We start from the raw sequence: 19,000 nt of genomic DNA, 5'->3' as shown, positions 1-19,000 counted from the left end.
AGTAAAACGAATCGAAAAATGAAAAAATGGGATGAACTCAACATGAAGAAGAGGCAAAAAGCTAAAAAAAATTGTGAGGTTGATAAAGTTTGAAGGGAGAAGAAAGATCTTAGGCCACTAAAAATGGAAGAAGGACATGAAAATAAGGAAAGAAACAAGAGAGTTGGGACAGATATGATAGCAACAAAACAACAATACAAAAGTGGGCAGCCATCTGCTTGAGGACACTTCATTTGGTCAGTACCTACTGTCCTTCGAGATACAAACCCAAGACAACCCCAATCTCATGGTGGTTCAAATGGGGTATGTCATGTGGGAATACTTCCAAATTCTTTTGTCATTTAGCCATCAAAACCCGAGCCCGTCAGGTGGGTGGCAAGAGCACCGGACCAGACGGAGCACTCGAAGAAAGGGGACACATTAAGCAAATGCGAGAAGTTATTTAATCCACTTGTCACTGTGTTCTTGACATTATCATGCAGTAAAAAAACCATCTTCTAAACTCTTTCAGATGTTTAATCAACACGAAATTCTCATCGTTACTTTTGTTGAATTGAAACAAACCCTTCTAATAGCTACGAAATGACAGTTGTATGAAACGATTTCTCATAATTAGTGTTTTCACTAATTTTTGTACACTAATGAAGCCTCTAAATCACATGGACAAAAGAGTACAAGTGACTTTATTTCCAACAATAAAATCTTTGTACATCTCTATCAATTTTGTACATTATTGGAAGGTTTAAGTCACCACACCAAAAAAAAAGTGGTGCAAAGAGCTTAATTCTCTTTATAGATTCTTCATTTATACCCTCAAAACCATCTCATTTAATTTTAACCCAGGGAAGTATAGTTTGAAAAGTGATTTGGGTTAGCCAGTTCAAGCTCAATCTTTCACGTTACCTTTGTAGATCCACAGGTCGAGTCGAGGCTCTGTGTTCTTTCTTCCTGTGCAGGACGATGCGAACAACCCGACTACAACTCAATTTTGGATTTTTCCTGCGGACAGAACAGTCCAGAATTAGTTGAATGCTATCTAAATAAGTCTCTCTATAGCTAACTGGATAAGTTCACTTGAAACACGCCGCCGCTGCAAGTAAACGGAAGAGGAGCACTGCCGTCGCCGGAGAAGGAGATTTCTCCGGCGAGGAGAAGTTTACATGGGAAGGGAGCTGGCGGCTGCTGGAGCCCACGAAGCGGAGGGGGAAAATTCTGGCGTGGGCCTAGTTTTATTATTGACGTTAGAACACGTAACATAGGGAAAGAAACTCAAACAATTTGGTTAGATAGTTGTTGAAAAAATATACTAACCATTCACTCAATTCATGAATGAGTATGAAATTTGAAAACCCATCAAGGAAATATAACCAATATCATCACAAATGGTTTGTTTAGAACTATAAAATCACTCCTTATCCCCCACCAATTTGTGTATTATTTGAAGGGTCTAATCATACCGACAAAATAATACAAATAATGGTGGTGATTTAATGGCAAAATTGATATGAATTTAGAATAAAAAAAACATAAGATATAAAATTTACTTTCAAGATTTTAATATTCATAGTACAAGACGTGAAGTATTTTGTGAGAAAACACTTTCGACTCTCAATTAGTTCATTAAAAAGTTTAATTGGTCAATTGTTATTGGTACTTCCATTTTGGAAGCGCTCTTAAATGCACCCTAAAATATTTTTGACTGATCGTAACATCATTTACGAGGAGTCTCGAATGCATCCTAAAGTATTTTTGAGTGATTGTAACATCATTTATAAGGAGTTAGAACCCTCCACTCAAATAAAGATATTTCTTACGACATTCTAGTCTAGAATCACTCGTGTTTTTTTCCTAGATTCTTTTTGTCACAATAAAAACGAGTATAATTCTATGATAAAAGAGTATGCCTCCAAATAGATTTGTCCACAGGGAAGAATGAACACGTTGGTGGGAATATAGGCCAAATAAGTCCCAATTTTATTGAACTAGCTCACTTTTTCTAAGGAATGTAAATAAAAGAAATCGAGTCGATTATGTAGCACCACGATGATGATTTTTTTTTCCTTTCTTTTTATGGTAATAAACATGAAGGTACATAGTCCACAAAATGATTGCAGCTATTTATGGAAGGAATGGACAGAATAGTGAGTTAGCTGGAAGTGAGAAAATGTTAAAAAGTGGCAGGTGAGGCCAAGGGTTCTTGATACCTTCATAGCAGACATCGTGTGCTTTTACACATTCATCTGCTTCAAACTCTCTCTCTTTACAACAAAGCATGATCATTCTTCTCAACCATCTCTTTGAATCTATGCATTAGAGATAACTACAATTACAATTACACGAAGAGTTATATATAACAAAAAATATCTTCAGAACGATTCCACGAAGATCTATTTATCGTTCGTTAGTTACCGAACACTTATAATCCATATTTTCTGTTTCTAAAGAAACTAAGCATCGTAACCCATATTTATATTGTTTTTATTTTTCATTGTCGTCAAATTTAAAACTTCTTGACAAAATAAGCAATGTTTAGATTGAATAAAAAGATGTTCTTACCTATAAAATCCAAAATTTGCTCATTCCAATGACATGACCTCTGGCAACTTGCCTGACCCAAAATTGCTTCCTGCCGTAGATAAATGAATCTTTAATAAAAAAAATATATATTATTTGAATATTACACGTTATTCTCATTTTAACATTTATTGGTTGAAAGGACTAAAAAACTTAGAGACAAAAAATTGAGAAATAAGGGGGCCTAACTTGTCGCTGTCAAAACAGATTCTCCATGTATAAAAATGGAAGATAGTTTCTTAACATTATTTCTAAAAAAGCATCTACAGAGTATAAATGTATATGGAGTTTACCAAGCAAAAGGTCTGAACTTTGGATTTTGTGGCTCTCATTTTCACAGCTTTTGCTGTTGAAAAAGTTAAATGTTGAGACATATGATATAGATGTGTGTGGCTGTGTTGCAAACAAGAAAAGAGAACCACATGGTCAATAAAATATTGTAATAAACTAAGAATTGTTTTGGTCCAACAAGCAACCAAGAAGGGCCTTAAATCTCTGATTATCTGGGGTGGTTCTAAGAAATGCAGAGGGAATAGGGAACATGGGTCAATAAAATACTTACCAATTCAAATGGTAATCAAGTAGCAAAAGATAATAAATCTTTATGGGCTGTTTGGATGGCCCTCACTGTATAAAAATTTTTAAATTGAAGGGAGCAAATAGAATCAATTGCTTTGCAGAAAATCTTTCTTTCTTTTTCAGCTTTTGTGGTGTAAGATGGCCAAGTTTTCAGTGTACTGTACTACCAAGAGCATGTGGGGGAAATATAAGATGTCATAAGCCAAATCAAGCATATAATATTGAAACATGTCTTGCTTTTTATATGATAAAAACTAGAAAATGAAAAGAAAAAAAAAAAAACAGAGATGAGAAAAAACCAGGAGAATGTTTTTTTTTTTTAATTAAAAAAAAAGTTATATAATGAGGTTAAAAAATTGTACATTTAAGGCCCTGATTGGTTAGGAATGGGACTGAAGAGAATGATTTGATTTGACTCTGGTTGGAGAAAAAAGAAGGGGGGAAACTGGCTTCGATTTTTGACATTTGGACTTGACTTGATTTTTTATAATTTTTTTTAAAAAAATTGGACTGACTCTGATTTTGATGCCTTGAATGCCAGAACTTAGTCCTTACAGTCCAGTTGTTGAATAACTTAAATTCCCAAGAAAGAAGGGGTGCGGGGACAAAACATTAAAAAAGAACCCCTTGAGGAGATAATAATAGGACTTCTGGCCTACCCATTTGGCAAACATTTGTCACTAGGCTAAGCCTTTTCAAAAGGACATCAAACATGTAACAGAAATAACAAGACAGAGTCAATAAAGACATTTTCAGATGTACCTCAACTGATAGACATTCCAGGCGTAGTACATGTCGACTATCATCTTGCACAAGATGAACATGGATTTTGGAACCTCTGCCGAAGAAATCACTCTAGACTTCCATCTTATCCACTGCAATATTGGAACTGCATTCAAGAAAACCAATAAAAAAAAGGAAAAAAACTGTCGATCTCAGTTCGGTTTAAAGACGACAGAATTTGTGACAATTTTATATTCAAACATAAGAATAAAATGAAACGTGCATCTCAATGTGATTCTGCTACACTTTTGGCTTCAATGGTCTAGAAAAAGTTAGAATTTAACCTGAACTATGTTAAAAGTTAAACTTCCATCTATATAGTTGGATAAAATTTCATAAATATCCCTACTGTTCGAAAGTCATCAATGGATTGAGTATGTGATAATTGTCAAAGTACTTCATCCGTTAATGACTTTCAACGATATGGATTATTTATGTGGTCTTATCGTATCGTATTGACAAAATTCTAACTTTAAAAACTATAAGGACTTTATAATTTTCTTCAAACTATAAAGGTCACGTTTATAATTTAACAAAAAAAAAAAAAAAAAAAAAAAAAAAAAAAAAAAAAAAAAAAAAAAAAAAAAAAAAAAAAAAAAAAAAAAAAAAAAAAAAAAAAAAAAAAAAAAAACACAGTCCAAAAAAGTTTCAGGATTGCAAAGAGTTGGCTAGAATGATAGCAAAGGGTGTTTCAGATAAATTGCAGAGTATAAGCAATAATGAGACCCATACCATTGCCTTGATGACCCATGCTGCTACATATGCTGTTTGGAGTAAGAAATTTGTCTCGTTTGTTGGAGATTGGGATCGCCAGGAGAGTAGGCCATTCTTTCTGTTATTCTTAATATAAAGAAAAGCAAGCCTAGTTACAATGTCTTTCAAGAGTAGATTCTAAGCATACTAAAATAGTAATAATAATAATAACAATCTTTTGTTAAAAAAAAAATGATGATAAAGTGATATAATCTAAGATCAAACCTCTGATCTACTTCTATGAAGATCCCACAATTGCTACAGTAACTTTTCTTCATCCTTTTACTTTTAAATAAAAAGGAGATGCGTTTCATTAGTATATTGAAAGGCTAAATGCAAAAACTGTTCTCCCTCATTAGGAGTTTACAAAACAGAGATTCAATAGAAATTAATTGCTAGGAGTAATTGGTAACATTGAGAAGAACAAATCCTAAAATCATATGGACTTGATTTGAGACATAACTTCCCAAGTTCTTCCCTGTCAATGTAAATTTTGATAGTTTCTCTTCAAGAAAAGAATCCAAGAAATGTTCTAACTGCATTAACGCTAAAGACCTTAGCCTTTCCTTAAAATTTATGTCAACTCAATAATTGCATCGCATCATCCTCGGGCAAAAAAGATCGGTACGTCATGAAAGATTGAAGCAAAGGAGGAAGATTCCCGATATCTTCTTCCTGAATGAGCATAAGAGCGGTAATTGGTCTAGAGATTCTTCTGGTTTTCCACCCAATAGACACCAACAAGGCAAGAGACATATGCCGACACTTATTTGTTTTAGTCTCACAACCGTATTGAGCCCTCCATGGCATACCAACCAGCAAAATAAACATTCACCATATAGGATTAGAAGCAAAATGTCCATGATGAATAAATGAACTGAAGGATTTTCTGTTAATGCAGTTTAGTGCCTTAACTTTTCTGTTAATACAGTTTAGCGTCGTAACTCAAGAGCTTAAACCATTAATTTTGGAATTAAAGGGAAAGACAGAAAGTATCTCCAGAGTTATATTCAATCACAATTTTACAAACTTTGTCCTCCAGCTACACACCTTTAAATATTTGTGGAGTACCTGGCTGCCTTTCTTGAACCAAAATTGCGGCCCCATTGGTCATACAGAAAAGGAAAGCTCCCCATCCATCACCAATAATCTCCTGGCCCCCAATCAACATTAGGGGTCCTTCAAAAGAGCACTCCAGTACCCAACCTAGCATTTAGAGGTAGACACAAGTCATTGAAAAAGAAGTCCCACGGCAGTTAACGTTTAAGCTATGCATAGGCCTGTACATATAGCAGTCAATGTCGCAACAGCAGGTAGTTATAGCATTAATGATTTTTTTCCCTTAGATTTGAATTATCAAGAGCAATTGTATCAAAAGACAAATTCGATCCTATTGGACCAACCACTTTATTCAGGGCAGATGTGGGCAGTGGGTCACAAGGACCTAGAGAAGGGCCAAAAAATGGAACAGCTTAAGGTCTCTTTCCAGCCTGTAGCAGCAGCAATGAAGGAGAAACAGTACAGGCTTCGAATTGCGAATTTGGGGCAAAATTTATCATAAAACAAAGAGAGACAGATAATTTACCCCGGGTACATTCTTACTCAAACCCTATAATGAGCAGCTTGCCATAAGAAATATCATTCATTGCCCTGCCAACTTTATGCAAGTGGATGTTTTACATGCAATTCCAACCTACATAGACACCCATTCCAGTTTTGAGGGGGGGGGGGCGGAAACTTAATTCACAGGTTTGTGTATCGTATATTTTGAAAAAAAAAAAGAACACCCTTGAGTTCCTAAAACTCAACCCCAGTGGCACAAGGAAAAAGAAATTGAATGTATGCCAACTATTACACTGACATGATATTGAAACCTTTAAAGCAGCAGGTATCTTCTTTTCGTTCTTTGTTCCTTCGCAGTGTAGTTTGCTCACGGGGGTATTTGGATAAACTGGATCGGATCTACTCTTAACAAATTCCGGAAGACTATTACCTAGCTCTGCAGTAATTAGAGCATGGTAAAAACTCATAGGACATCAATGTTCGGTAATAGCTACTAAGAGCTGCATAAACTAAAAAATGAGCGTGTGCAAGTAATCTTTGCCATAGGGCCAACCATGGTGATTACAGCACTGGCCTTCAATCAAAATTACAAGAGAAATACATGATGCATCCAACAATTCAAATATTCATTAGTGAGAAAATCATGCTAAACAAAATATCAGAAAGAACGACCACGAAGCAAATGATAAGAATTCTGAAACCTGGAAGCAGATTTATGAAACTCACAGCACAGAAATATGATGTAAACATGAAGTCAACCAAGATAGATTATTAGAAATCTTAGTCCTGCAAGTGCTTTTGATCTTGAGACGAAACACAACCACACTCTACAAACAGTAATACAAGCCTATCGGCCTCCTCCAATTTTCCTCCTATAAGAAGTCTCCTGCTGACCTTCTTACATAACAATAAATCAGGAAGTACATTTCTATTGAACATTCGACAAGAAACTGTCTATGTTGACATAGGAATTCCAACACTAAAATAACTCTCCATTAGCACATGACAAGTTTTAGCATCAGTTCTTGAAGCCGTCCTCAAAACCTCACCTAAAAGGCTGTTGGCCTCCTCAAGGTATCCAAATTTACAAAGTTTCTCAATAACTAGATTAAATATGGTTTGAAATCACGTTCTTCAATAATTTCAACAAATCTTCTACCCTACCCTTTCGACAATACTGGTGGATGACAGGCCTTTATGTAACAGGAGAAGGAGCCAACCCTTGCCTCAGCATCGTCGTTGAAAGTTCAGTAGCTTCTTCTATACGGCCAGATTTGCCTAGTGCATCAATTAATGTTGTGTATATCACAGAACCAGGGTGCTTGTTACAAAAGTACATATCATCCCACAATGACAGTGCAGCTTCCAAATCATCCTTCTGACCAAATCCATGAATGACAGTGGAGAAATTGACTACGTTAACAGCACAACCCTTGTTCATGCACTCCTTGAGTAACTGCTGAGCTTCGCGTGGTTGCCCATCCCAGCGAAGAGACTGCACCAATAAGTTGATTTCAACTAGATTTGGAAAGAAACCTTTTCCAATCACCTCCCTGACAGAAGCAATTTCCCTTCCCACCGTAACCCATGAACCACAACGCCGCTATAAGTGATAGCATTAGGTGTCCACCACTCTTCCTTACTCGTGTTCATCATCATCTCTTTGTGCTTGATCATGTTTCCCAATGCGTCAAAACCTGTTAAAAACAGAGGTGCATGTTACAACATCTGGAGCACATCCCTTGAAGAACATTTCACCAACAAGCTCTTTTGCCTTCTTAATCTTTCCTTCCTTGCAATATGCATGAACTATTGCACTATACTCGACCTTGTCAATTTTACATTGCAATTATTCAGCTTCTCTAAGAATCTCTAAAGCCACATCTCCGTGGTCATGCTTGGAAAGCATCTGGATTAGAGAATTGTAAGTAACATGGCCTGGAAATAAGTCACTAACCATTCTCATTTTCTTCATCAGCTCCCTAATTTCATTCATCCGCTTGTCTCTACAGAGAAATCCCATGAAAGTATACCAACTAATTTTATCTGGGGAGCATCCCTTAAATGGCATTTGAGCAATCAGTTGGCTTGGTCAAACAGTTATAGCTCACAACATTTGGAGCAATGCCAATTAGAACCTACGTTCTGCAAACCTCAATGCCTTCTTTAACTCATTAATATGGATTGCAGTTTTACAAATAGACAAATTAGGTTAAACTCCTGCAAGTACACGGATGAATCATGTCTGTACCGCCACAATCTATCTGCCAATAGAAGAATATCAAAGCACTTCTTTTGCCATCCTGAGAGAGCAAAACAACACAAACCTGTGGCAGATTAAGGCTTCTTATTAAATGCCTCAACTCCCTTTCAAACTTCCGATTCCAAGAGGAACTTAGCTGGATCAATTTACAGGCATCTCTCACTAAGGGATATCTAAATACATCTTCACCAGTTTCAACTCTTTTGAAATCATTTCCTTATCCATGATTTCTATCAGACATATTAGACACCAAAAGATCCCCGTCATTATCAACATCCACACCTTCCTCTTCTTCATTAGTAGACTCTTCAGCCTCCATAACCACCGAACTTAAATTGCCGATCCGTTTCATATTCCTCATCAGGATATCCGCAAACTCGAATCTCCGAAATCCTCCGAATCAGTTTTCTGAAATTCGTCATTTGCATCATCAAACCCGTTACTTCTCCCATCAATATGACTGCAGTAAGTTCTTAATCAACGACTGAAACTCGAATCTCTCCTAGAGGAAAACGATACAAATGCGCCAAGTTCACTCCATGTTATAGGATGGAAACAAAAATTATCGAAGCATTTATAGACAATTTCATTCACAAAAAGAGTAGAACTAGCTCTACCGTTCTGAAAATTATTTAGATAAGTCAGTTCATGAAGTCCGATTCGCTTTCTTCCAATTCAATAGTACTAATTGAAAAAGGAATAACATACCATTGTGATGGAGGAGAAAACAGTGAAGAAATTGACGAACTATCGACTGGTTAGATAACCCTGCAGGCACTCTTTCCTGCCGCTCCGTCGACGTTCCTCAACTTCGCGCCAAAACAGGGCGTCCCTGTCGCAAGAGTAAGCAAGTTTGGGATCTAAATTAGGGTAAAATTACAAATACGGATTTGACATAATTTTAATTCGATGCATTATTTTAAAATTTTTAATTTAGAGAACCTTTTTTTTTTTTTTTTTTTTTTTTAACTCATATGATCTATATATTTTTTCTTTTTTGAAAACCGAATTATCGTTATTGATATATCATTATAATTATTGATAAAAAAAAATTAAATGTTAATTATATACCGTTTTTTTATTATTGACGTCATAAAAATAAAAATTAAATTAAATGTCAATTATATTATCAATAAAATGGTTAAAATATTCGGGACCGTTGAAATTGGCGGGACTCGAGGAGAATTCATATGACTCGCGCGACGCAGATTCTCCCGGGAAGATCTCGATCATTGGAATTGCGGACAACGAGGGCAATGGAACTGGATCGGCGCTCATCTTCTTGGGCTCAGGGTTTTCGAATTCGGTCTCTCTTTTGATGTGCCTCGCCAGCCTCATGATCCCCCCTCCTTTGCTTCTCTCAGGCACTGACGGTTCTCCCCAAGCTCAACCTGAACTACCGGTGATTTCGTCAGATTTCTCGATCGTAAGTCTGCTTCAAGGCTGTATTATGATTGTTTAGAGGAATAGGTGTTTCCGCATCTAGATTTGTGGTCATCTCTCTGGAGTATGGAATTTGAACTTCATTGCATCTAGATTTCGCTGCTCCGTTTGTTTTCTTCTTCTTTTTTAAAACGATAGTCTGAGGCAGTAGACTCAACGGAGGATTTCTGATACATTGGCTGAAATTTCTTTAGTTTACTGAGCAATTTAAGTTGTAACTGGATCTAGGTATATGTTCACTGGCGCAGTTGCTTGCAGTTTAATTGACCTCGTTTTGTCCGTTATACGCACATGGCTACGGTTTGCTAAACCAAGTTTTCATATATTTCAGATGCAATGCATCGTTGCTCATTGATATTGCCGAAGCAATGGCGAGAACAATTACATATTGATCGATGTAGGGAAGACGTTTAGGGAGCAAGCTCTAAGATAGTTTACACGCCGTAAGGTTGAATGGATTCTGTGAGTCGTTATCTCTTGCTCCTTCTGTTTTTATATATAATTTTTTGCAAAATTTTCAAAATAAAAATGCATAGATAAATACGATCAGGACGCTATTTCTTTTTGCCGACCTTTATGGCTTTCAGAAGCAATCTTTGCGTCTTGATTTTTCGATCTACACTTTTAACGTACTTGAACCATTTCTACCTTGCGCCAACACTTGTTTTTTATGAAAATTGATTCTCCTTTTAGTCAATTTTATAAGAACATATTCTTTGCATAAAGTTGACTCTAACTGTCCTTATGGATATTTTGCTTTTCCCTTAAAAAAATTTCAGATTATTTTGACTCATGAACACGAGGATTTCGTTATTGGCTTTGATGATATAGGTGCTGTGCAGCCTTTTAGTCCCACAAATGAAATCAACCGGACGCCTGTTTGCTTAGATCAAAATACGATGAAAAGGTACTTGTGTGGCTACCTTTCTTTAGATTACTTATCGTACCATCTTACTCGCAATAAATTGGCCATGGAGTTCTTAGCCTTCGTTTTAAATGTTGAGCAAGCTACTTGTTCAGAGAATATTAGATAGACGATACGTCTGATGATGGAAGAGTTCCTATTTGGCACTAGATGTAGATGCTTCCGACATCTATTTTTTCTCTAAGAAATCATTTTTCAGATCGTGTCGTTTTTCTTTTTGGACCTCCCAATAATTAAATGCATAACAACCAGTGGAGCCAACGTGGTTTTTTTTTTTTTTTTATATATAGAACACTCTTTGTTTTCTCCTTGCTATCCAATAACCTCTTAAAGGGTTCCTTGTAACTCGTGTAGCTCTGTGCAATTAATCTTCTGGCTAATATTCGTTACCATTCATAACCAGGTTTGGAATCAAAATTTGAACCAATTGTGGATGCCATGTGTCATTTCACATCTTCTATAATTTGAGTCAATAGTCTCTACTTCAAATGTTCAGTCACATCAGTAATCCTAAGAATCGGTCCCTTCACTGTTACTCTCTTCAACTCTTCAAATGCAGTTTGACACTCTGAAGTCCAACTCCAACTATTATTCTTTTTCAATAGGTCCATAGGTGGATCCCACACTCGATTACCTGTCTGAAGAAGCTTATGATTTCTTGCCGTGAACAAGCATTTTTTCCTCTTCACATATAACTGATTGGCCCTTAATTGTTCTAAGACAAATTTCAAATGAACTTGGTATTCTTCCATCATTGGGCTGTGAACCACAACATCGTTTCGGTAGACTACCACAAACTTTCCAAGATATATGAAACACCTAGTTCTATCAAAGTGATAAAGCTAGGTGGTGCATTGGTGAGGCCAAAGGCCTGACAAGAAATTCAAAGGATACTCGTTTGGTTCGCAATTATGTATATAAGATGTTGCAAAAGGTTATTGCTGAAAGATTAGTGAATTGGTTCCTTCGGCAAGTGATTGTCGGCTCTGATTTTCCGAAGCCGGAACACTCCAACATCTGATTGTCTTGCTTCTCTTGATCTTCTTTGCTGAAAGATTAGTGAATTGGTTCCTTAGGCAAGTGGATGTAGGCTCTGATTTTCTGAAGCCGGAACACTCTACACCTAATTGTCTTGCTTCTCTTGATCTTCTTTATTACTCTTCTTTCTGTCTTAATTCGAATTGGCCATCAGAAGATTCTTGGATTAATTTTCAACATTAGTAAATGAAGAGTCCAATTAAGAAAATTTTATTGGCTGATGCTAACGATATTCACCTTGCACCTGTTTTCTCCTTTGTGTTATTATAATTTTGGAGAGAGTTTTTCTTCGATTCTTCATTTCAGCTTCGCATTGCAGACTGGATCCCACAATGGCCATTTCTGCCTTCCGCAGGTTTTGTAGACAACTTTATGAGTTCTGTTTTAGGATCTTGGAATTACTTTATTGACATCATATCTCTCGCTTTTTTTTTTTTTTTTTTTTTTTTTTTTTTTTTTTTTTTCAATATCGCAATGGCAAATAACAAGATGAAGCATGCAGAACGAGTCTAGACGGATTTACTCACCGAAGTTGAAAAATCTTCAATAAAATCGCCTTTAGCTGCAGAAATGAAAGCTCTATTTCAAAATCTATATATAGCAGCGAAACAAAAAAGCAAATGAACCGGATTCCAGAACGAAATCGGCGAGATAGAANTTTTTTTTTTTTTTTTTTTTTTTTTTTTTTTTTTTTTTTTTTTTTTTTTTTTTTTTTTTTTTTTTTTTTTTTTTTTTTGTTGAGAATGAGAAATAGAAATAGAATTGAGGTGGAAAGTTTTTCATTCATGTTTACCATTTAAATAGGATACAAACTATCAACGGTAGGAAAAATATATAACTAACTAAATCTGGTAAATAAATAAAATATATGATTAATAAAAAATAAAATAAAATATACTACTAACCACTGCTAAAATATCTCAGATATACGATATTAACTCCCCAGGTTGGAGAGTATATGTCAATCACACCCAACTTGTTCTTCAAAAAATCAAACTGATGTCTTCCCAAAACTTTAGTAAAAACATCTGCAAATTGCATTTTAGTCGAAACATAACACGGTTTGATGATTCCAGCTTGTAACTTTTCTCGAACTATATGACAATCTATTTCAATGTGTTTCGTACATTCGTGAAAAATTGGATTGGCTGCTATATGTAATGCTGCTTGATTATCATAATATGATAATGCTGGTTCGGACAGTGGAACATTCAAGTCTTAAGGAATGTATCTTAACCAAGTTAACTCTAAACAAGTATTTTTCATAGCTCGATACTCGGCTTCTGCTGATGATCTAGACACATTAGTCTGCTTTTTAGACTTCCAAGAAATAATTGAATTTCCGAGGAAAATGCAGAACTCAGAAATAGACCGTTTGGAAGTTCGACAACCACCCCAGTCAGAATCGCAATATGGTTGTAATCTTAAATTGTTTTTAGATGGTAGTAGGAGTCCTTGACCAGGAGTGTCTTTGATGTATCTCAGAACTCGAAGAGCTGCCTCCCAATGTGGTTTTCTTGGTTCATGCATAAATTGGCCAAGCATACGAACTGAATAAGCTAGGTCAGGCCTAGTGACGGTCAAATATATTAATCTTCCAATCAACCGTCTGTATTTACTTTGAACATTCAACTTCTCTCCTACCGTTAAAGAAAGTTTCAGATTTTGCTCTATAGAAAATTTGTCTGGACGTGCTCCTATAAGACCTGTGTCTTGAAGGATGTCTAGAACATACTTCCTTTGAGACATAAAAATTTCTTTTCTAGATCGAGAAAATTCAATGCCTAGAAAATATTTCAAATTTTCTAAATCTTTGATAAGAAATTTCTAGAGTAAACTGGTCTTGAGATATTGAATTTTTTTGAGATCATTGTGATATCATCAACATAGATAAGAACTGCAGTGAAAGAAGTACCTTTACTCTTAGTAAAAAAAGAGTAATCTGCTTTAGACGGAGTGTAGCCTGCATTTTGTATAGTTGTAGAAAATATGGAGAACCAATTGCGAGAAGCCTGTTTTAATCCATAAAGAGATTTATGGAGCTGACATACTGTATTCTCCCCCTGTCGGCGAAGACCTGATGGTAAAGACATATAGACTTCCTCGTCTAGATGACCGGAGAAAGACATTTTGAACATCCAACTGATGGGTGAACCATTTTCGAGCAGCAGCAACAGTGAGTAAGCTTTTATAACGTTCAATAGAACCATCAGAGTTGTATTTAATTTTGTACACCCAACGACAACCAATAGCTTTATGACCAGGTGGTAGAGGAACGAGGGACCATGTATGGTTACGTTCCAAAGTTGCAATTTCATCATTCATAGCCTGCTGCCATAACGGGTTGCCAATTGCCTCGTCATAGGTTTTAGGTTCTATTTGGGATGTAATAAGAGCTAGAAAAGCACGTTGAGTAGGAGAAAAACGAGTGAATGAAAGATAATGATGAAGGGGATACCTGGTACTAGTGCCCGGACTTGAGCTAGAGGTTAAATGATTGGCTCCAGAAGACATCTCATAATCCTTATGCCAAGCTGGAGGCTGTTTAGTATGAGTAGAACATCGGAGTGGAGCTGATGTATCAGGTGGGATAGGATTAGAATTAGTGGGCGAATCTGGAGAAGGTGGAGGAGACGAAGTAGTAGGTGAAGGGACAGGAGGTGAAGGAGGAATAGGAGGTGAAGGAATAGAAGGTGGAGGATGGATGTTTGAGTAGGATGAATCATGAAGTGGTACAACAGGAGTCGAAAGAGCCAATGTCAAAGTTTGTGAAGCTGATGAAAAAGGAAAATCATCTTCACAAAATTTAACATCACGGCTGATAAAGAATGTGAGATTGCATGTCATACTACTTAGTAACCTTTATGACCACAAGGATATCTTACGAAAACACAAGGAATTGCCCGAGGTTCAAATTTTTTCTTAGGATGTACTATAGTTGCATAACATTTACAACCAAAAACTTCAAGATGATGAAATGTAGGTGGTTGTTTGTAGAGTGCTTCAAAGGGTGTCTTGTTAGATAACAATGGTGATGGCGTTCTATTTATAAGATAAATAGCCGTTAAAATGCACTCTCCCCAAAAATTAAGTGGAACTTGTGACTGAAAAAGGACAGACCTAGCTACATTTAGGATATGGCGATGCTTACATTCTACGACTCCATTTTGTTGTGGAGTAGATACAAGTGCGCTGAAATTCAATGCCACAAGAAGTAAAGAATGGTTGCAAAGATAGGAACTCAGTCCCATTGTCTGATCGAATTATCTTGATAGTAGTATGAAATTGAGTTTGAACGAATTTAACAAAGTTCATTAACAAATGATGTACTTTTGACTTATGTTGCATTAGAAAAACCCAAGTACATCGAGTAAAATCATCAACATAGTGAGAAAAAACGCAAACCAGAATGGGTAGGAATTTTATGTGGTCCCCAAACATCACAATGTATCAGATCAAAGGCAGAATGGGTTGTTATCAAACTTCTTGGGAAAGACAACCTAGTTTGTTTTGCTAACGGGCAGATACTACAATTATGAGAATAACTCGCATTATTAAGATGCAATTGATGAACTAGAAATTTAAAACGAGAAAAAGAAGGATGACCTAGGCGTAAATGCCACAAATCAAATTGATGAGCTGAAGATTTGATTGGAGATGAAGGAATATGATAGAAACCTCCAAATTGTTTACCCGAGCCAATTATCTTCCCCATAGCCAAGTTCTGCATAACACAAGAATCAGGATAGAAGGTGACATAACATTTCAAGTTATTGGTAAGTTTGTTGATGGAAATTAGGTTTAAATTGAATGAAGGCACACATAAAACGTTGTTTAATTTAAGGTTAGGGCTAAGAGAAATATTGTCAGTATGTAACACACGTGCTCTCTCTCCATTAGGCAAATTTATTGTAGACATGATGACAACCTTTGGTTCAGTCACAACAGAAAGATTTTGATACTATATGATCCGTAGTTCCACTATCGAGAATCCATGAATTAGAACTCGCAGAGTTAATAGATAATGTAGATATGGGAAACAAACCTGCAACATTGATGTGATTGTCAGAATTACCAGAAGGGCGATGATTGATTACAAATAAGGCTTATGCTATCTGTTGTAATTGCTCAAAAGAAAAATTTGGAATGGAATTAGGTGACTGTTCTTTTGTATTCAACTGAAAAACATCGATCATATTTGCAGATGATCGATATCCACGATTATTGTGTTGATTGACTTGTCTTGTCCTTCCAGAATTATTTTTCTGTCGACACCGATCTTCTGTATGTCCCCTTCTATCACAAAAATTACAGTGAAACTTAAGGATTTGCACTCATTGATTGTATGACCACTTTTATTACAGTGTTCACACGATTTGTCCTTAACAAATTTTGAATATGTTGTTTTCTTCTGCACTGCTGATGCAATCGAGAAATTCTCAGTAGGTTCAGAAGTTACCTGATGCTGCATCTCTTCTTGTACAAGTAATGAATAGGCTTGCCTCACATTAGGTAATGGAGACATCATCAATATGTTAGATCTCACCGTTTAAGACTCATTGAGCCCCATGAGCAATTGCATCAACTTGTCTTCTTCGCGTTGATCAATATGTATTTGACGTTGACTACAGGTAAATGGTGTGTGGTACGCTTCCAGCTCATCCCAGAGTGCTTTGAGCTTGGTGAAATATGTTGACAGTGCCATGGTTCCTTGTGACATCGTTGCTATCGAGTTTTGTATCTGAAAAATTGTTGGAGAATTCTTTTGTGAGAATTGATCGTGAAGATCAACCCACACTTGATGAGTAGTCTTGGTGTGAATAATCCCTTTAGCGATATCTGCTTCAACGGAATGAGTTAACCAAGATATTATTATACTGTTGCACTGATTCCAAAGTTCAAATTCGGTTGAATTTGCATCTTGAGACGGTTCTTCAATTGTGCCATCAATGAAGTCAATTTTCTTCTTGGCAATAAGAGCATGCATAACTGATTTACTCCAGGATAGGTACTTTGCTCCATTTAATTTGATTGGAACAAAGTGAAATCTTGGCCGATCAGAGTAATGAATATAATAAGGATGTGTTAAATCAACATCCAAAATTTTGAAACTGGATTTGGCTGATTACGCCATAAAGTAAATTTTGATATTTAATAACACCAAGATCGGTGCTCTGATACCATGTTGAGAATGAGAAATAGAAATAGAATTGAGATCAAAAGTATGATCTTCATTCATGTTTACCATGTTTGAATAGGATACAAACTATCAACTAATACCTAACCATAAGAAAAATATATAACTAACTAAATCTTATAAATAAATAAAATATATGGTTAATCAAATCTAAAATAAAATATACTACTAACACTAAAAAATATATCAAATATACTTCTAACTAATTATTAAAATATATTTCTAAATATTATTTTTTAATACGAGAGGGACTGTTGAAGCAGTAAAAAGGATAGGTCCTAGGCAAGCCATGCTAATTGGAATGGGTCATGAGTTTGATCACCACCACATGAATAATGAGTTCCTTGATGAATGGTCTTAAAGTTACAAAATTTACATTCTGATCCTAAAAAAGGAACCAATCAACTTATAAAGATTCATTCAATGATTGTCCTGTACATCGGCTGTCAAGTTGTAGAGGTGGTTTCACTGTTCCTCGGTGATTCTATTATCTTTAAAAGGTCTAAATGAAGTTGGAGGGAGATGGCCTTTCTTCATTTTGTACTGTAGATCGGATGTCCGATACTGATCTTTATGTTCCATCATTTGTACTCATTCAGGAAGAAATTCCAGTGCAGCTTGCTCATGATGGTCCTAGAATCTCCACACACCTATGATGAGGTAATATTTCTTCTAACGGTTCTTCAAGATTACCATTAACTTCTTCGTTAGCTGTCCTTAATTGTATTAATTATATACAACCTCGGTGCCAGTATTTTATTAGACCAAACAAACGAAGAAAGCAAGACCAAGTATTGGTGACCACGAGTGCGAGGGGGAAAGTATTCAAACCCTTAAACGCTGAAAGTTGAAACCAAACAAACCAATCAGAGAAGTAGAAAAGAAACTTTGTTCAAAATAAACCACCAAAACTTTGAAGAAAGTGGAAGAAAATTGGCCAACACATGTGACATAAGTCATGGGACCCATTTGCAAAGATGGAACATAATAATGCAATTCCTTCCTCAATTGCTCTGTTCATTTTGGAATCTTCCACAGAAAAACTGGAATAGTTAAATTTAATAGAGACAATATGGAGCTAATGGCATGTAAGGCAAGGACACTGTATGTGAATAAATTGCATACTAAATCCATCCTTTTTAGGGCTCAACGTCCTTACTGGCATATCACCTCGTGTCTACCCCTTTGGGGAACAGTGAGAAGGCTGACACATCGTTCGGTATCTGGCTCTGATACCATTTGTAAGAGTGTGGAAATTTTCCCTTAGCAGACGCGTTTTAAAACCTTGAGGGGAAGCCCGAAAGAGAAAACCCAAAAAGGACAATATCTACTAGTAGTGGATCTGGGTCGTTACTTTTTTTTTTTTTTTTTTTTAATAGTAATGCGCATATTGAAGTTTTATTTTTCAAATAATTTTTTTTTTTTTTTTTTGCAGACATAGAAACACAATTTATTGTAGAGTTTATTACTGAACTTCTGTTGCAATAAGTGCTTATGGAACCAATCACGAAAATTTATGGCCTAAATCTTGCCTTTCTGTTTTCTTTTTCCCTTTGGAGTGTTTTTTGTTTTTCTTTGTCTCCTAAAGAGAAATTTCTTAATTGCTTCTCTATAGTGGAATGCTATAGAAATTTGACATTTCTAATGTCTATTTTCAAGAAAAAGGTATATCAATAGCACATTGAAGAGACCAGGGAAAATATAAGAAGGATGTACCAGAAGCAGTGTACTGTGATGGAGAAGTTAGAGAGAAAAGGTTAGTTTTTTACTTGCCATGCCATGCTCAGAACTTTATACATTTGCACCTAAACGTACTTGGAAATTTCAACTTTTTCCCCAGTGGTCAGTAATTTTTTCCTCCAAGTTTGGGTGATAATAAGAT

General features: G+C 35.9%; 1 protein-coding gene, 1 long non-coding RNA gene and 1 pseudogene across 3 annotated transcripts; 1 reads left to right on the top strand and 2 right to left on the bottom strand.

Annotated features, from left to right (window-relative positions):
* Positions 1–671: 671 nt before the first annotated feature.
* On the bottom strand, positions 672–6,061 carry LOC111497069. 2 transcript variants are annotated; one of them, XR_002720563.1, is made up of 7 exons: positions 4,915–6,061; positions 4,669–4,768; positions 3,916–4,042; positions 3,137–3,311; positions 2,557–2,626; positions 2,205–2,303; positions 672–1,223 (listed from the first exon to the last, which is right to left on the bottom strand). XR_002720563.1 is itself a non-coding variant. In XM_023147696.1 (5 exons), exons 1-5 carry the CDS (start codon positions 2,946–2,948, stop codon positions 976–978), a joined length of 423 nt encoding a protein of 140 aa, XP_023003464.1. In that variant the 5' UTR covers positions 2,949–3,126; the 3' UTR covers positions 672–975. The 2 variants fall into 2 exon arrangements, 1 of the variants encoding a protein (XP_023003464.1); XM_023147696.1 differs by lacking the exons at positions 3,137–3,311; positions 3,916–4,042; positions 4,669–4,768; positions 4,915–6,061 and adding an exon at positions 2,868–3,126 and having other exon boundaries at positions 672–999; positions 1,075–1,223.
* Positions 6,062–6,944: 883 nt separating this feature from the next.
* Positions 6,945–9,193, bottom strand: LOC111497066 (annotated as a pseudogene).
* Positions 9,194–9,690: 497 nt separating this feature from the next.
* On the top strand, positions 9,691–11,501 carry LOC111497070. The gene is made up of 3 exons (XR_002720564.1): positions 9,691–9,941; positions 10,290–10,420; positions 10,790–11,501. It is a non-coding gene; the product is annotated as an uncharacterized LOC111497070 (long non-coding RNA).
* Positions 11,502–19,000: the final 7,499 nt, after the last annotated feature.

This window comes from Cucurbita maxima, unplaced genomic scaffold (assembly GCF_002738345.1).
Source record: "Cucurbita maxima cultivar Rimu unplaced genomic scaffold, Cmax_1.0 Cma_Scf00023, whole genome shotgun sequence".
NCBI classification, from domain to species: Eukaryota; Viridiplantae; Streptophyta; class Magnoliopsida; order Cucurbitales; family Cucurbitaceae; genus Cucurbita; species Cucurbita maxima.
The sequence above is the reverse complement of the archived record's forward strand: the minus strand, read 5'-3'. Positions and strand labels throughout refer to the sequence as shown.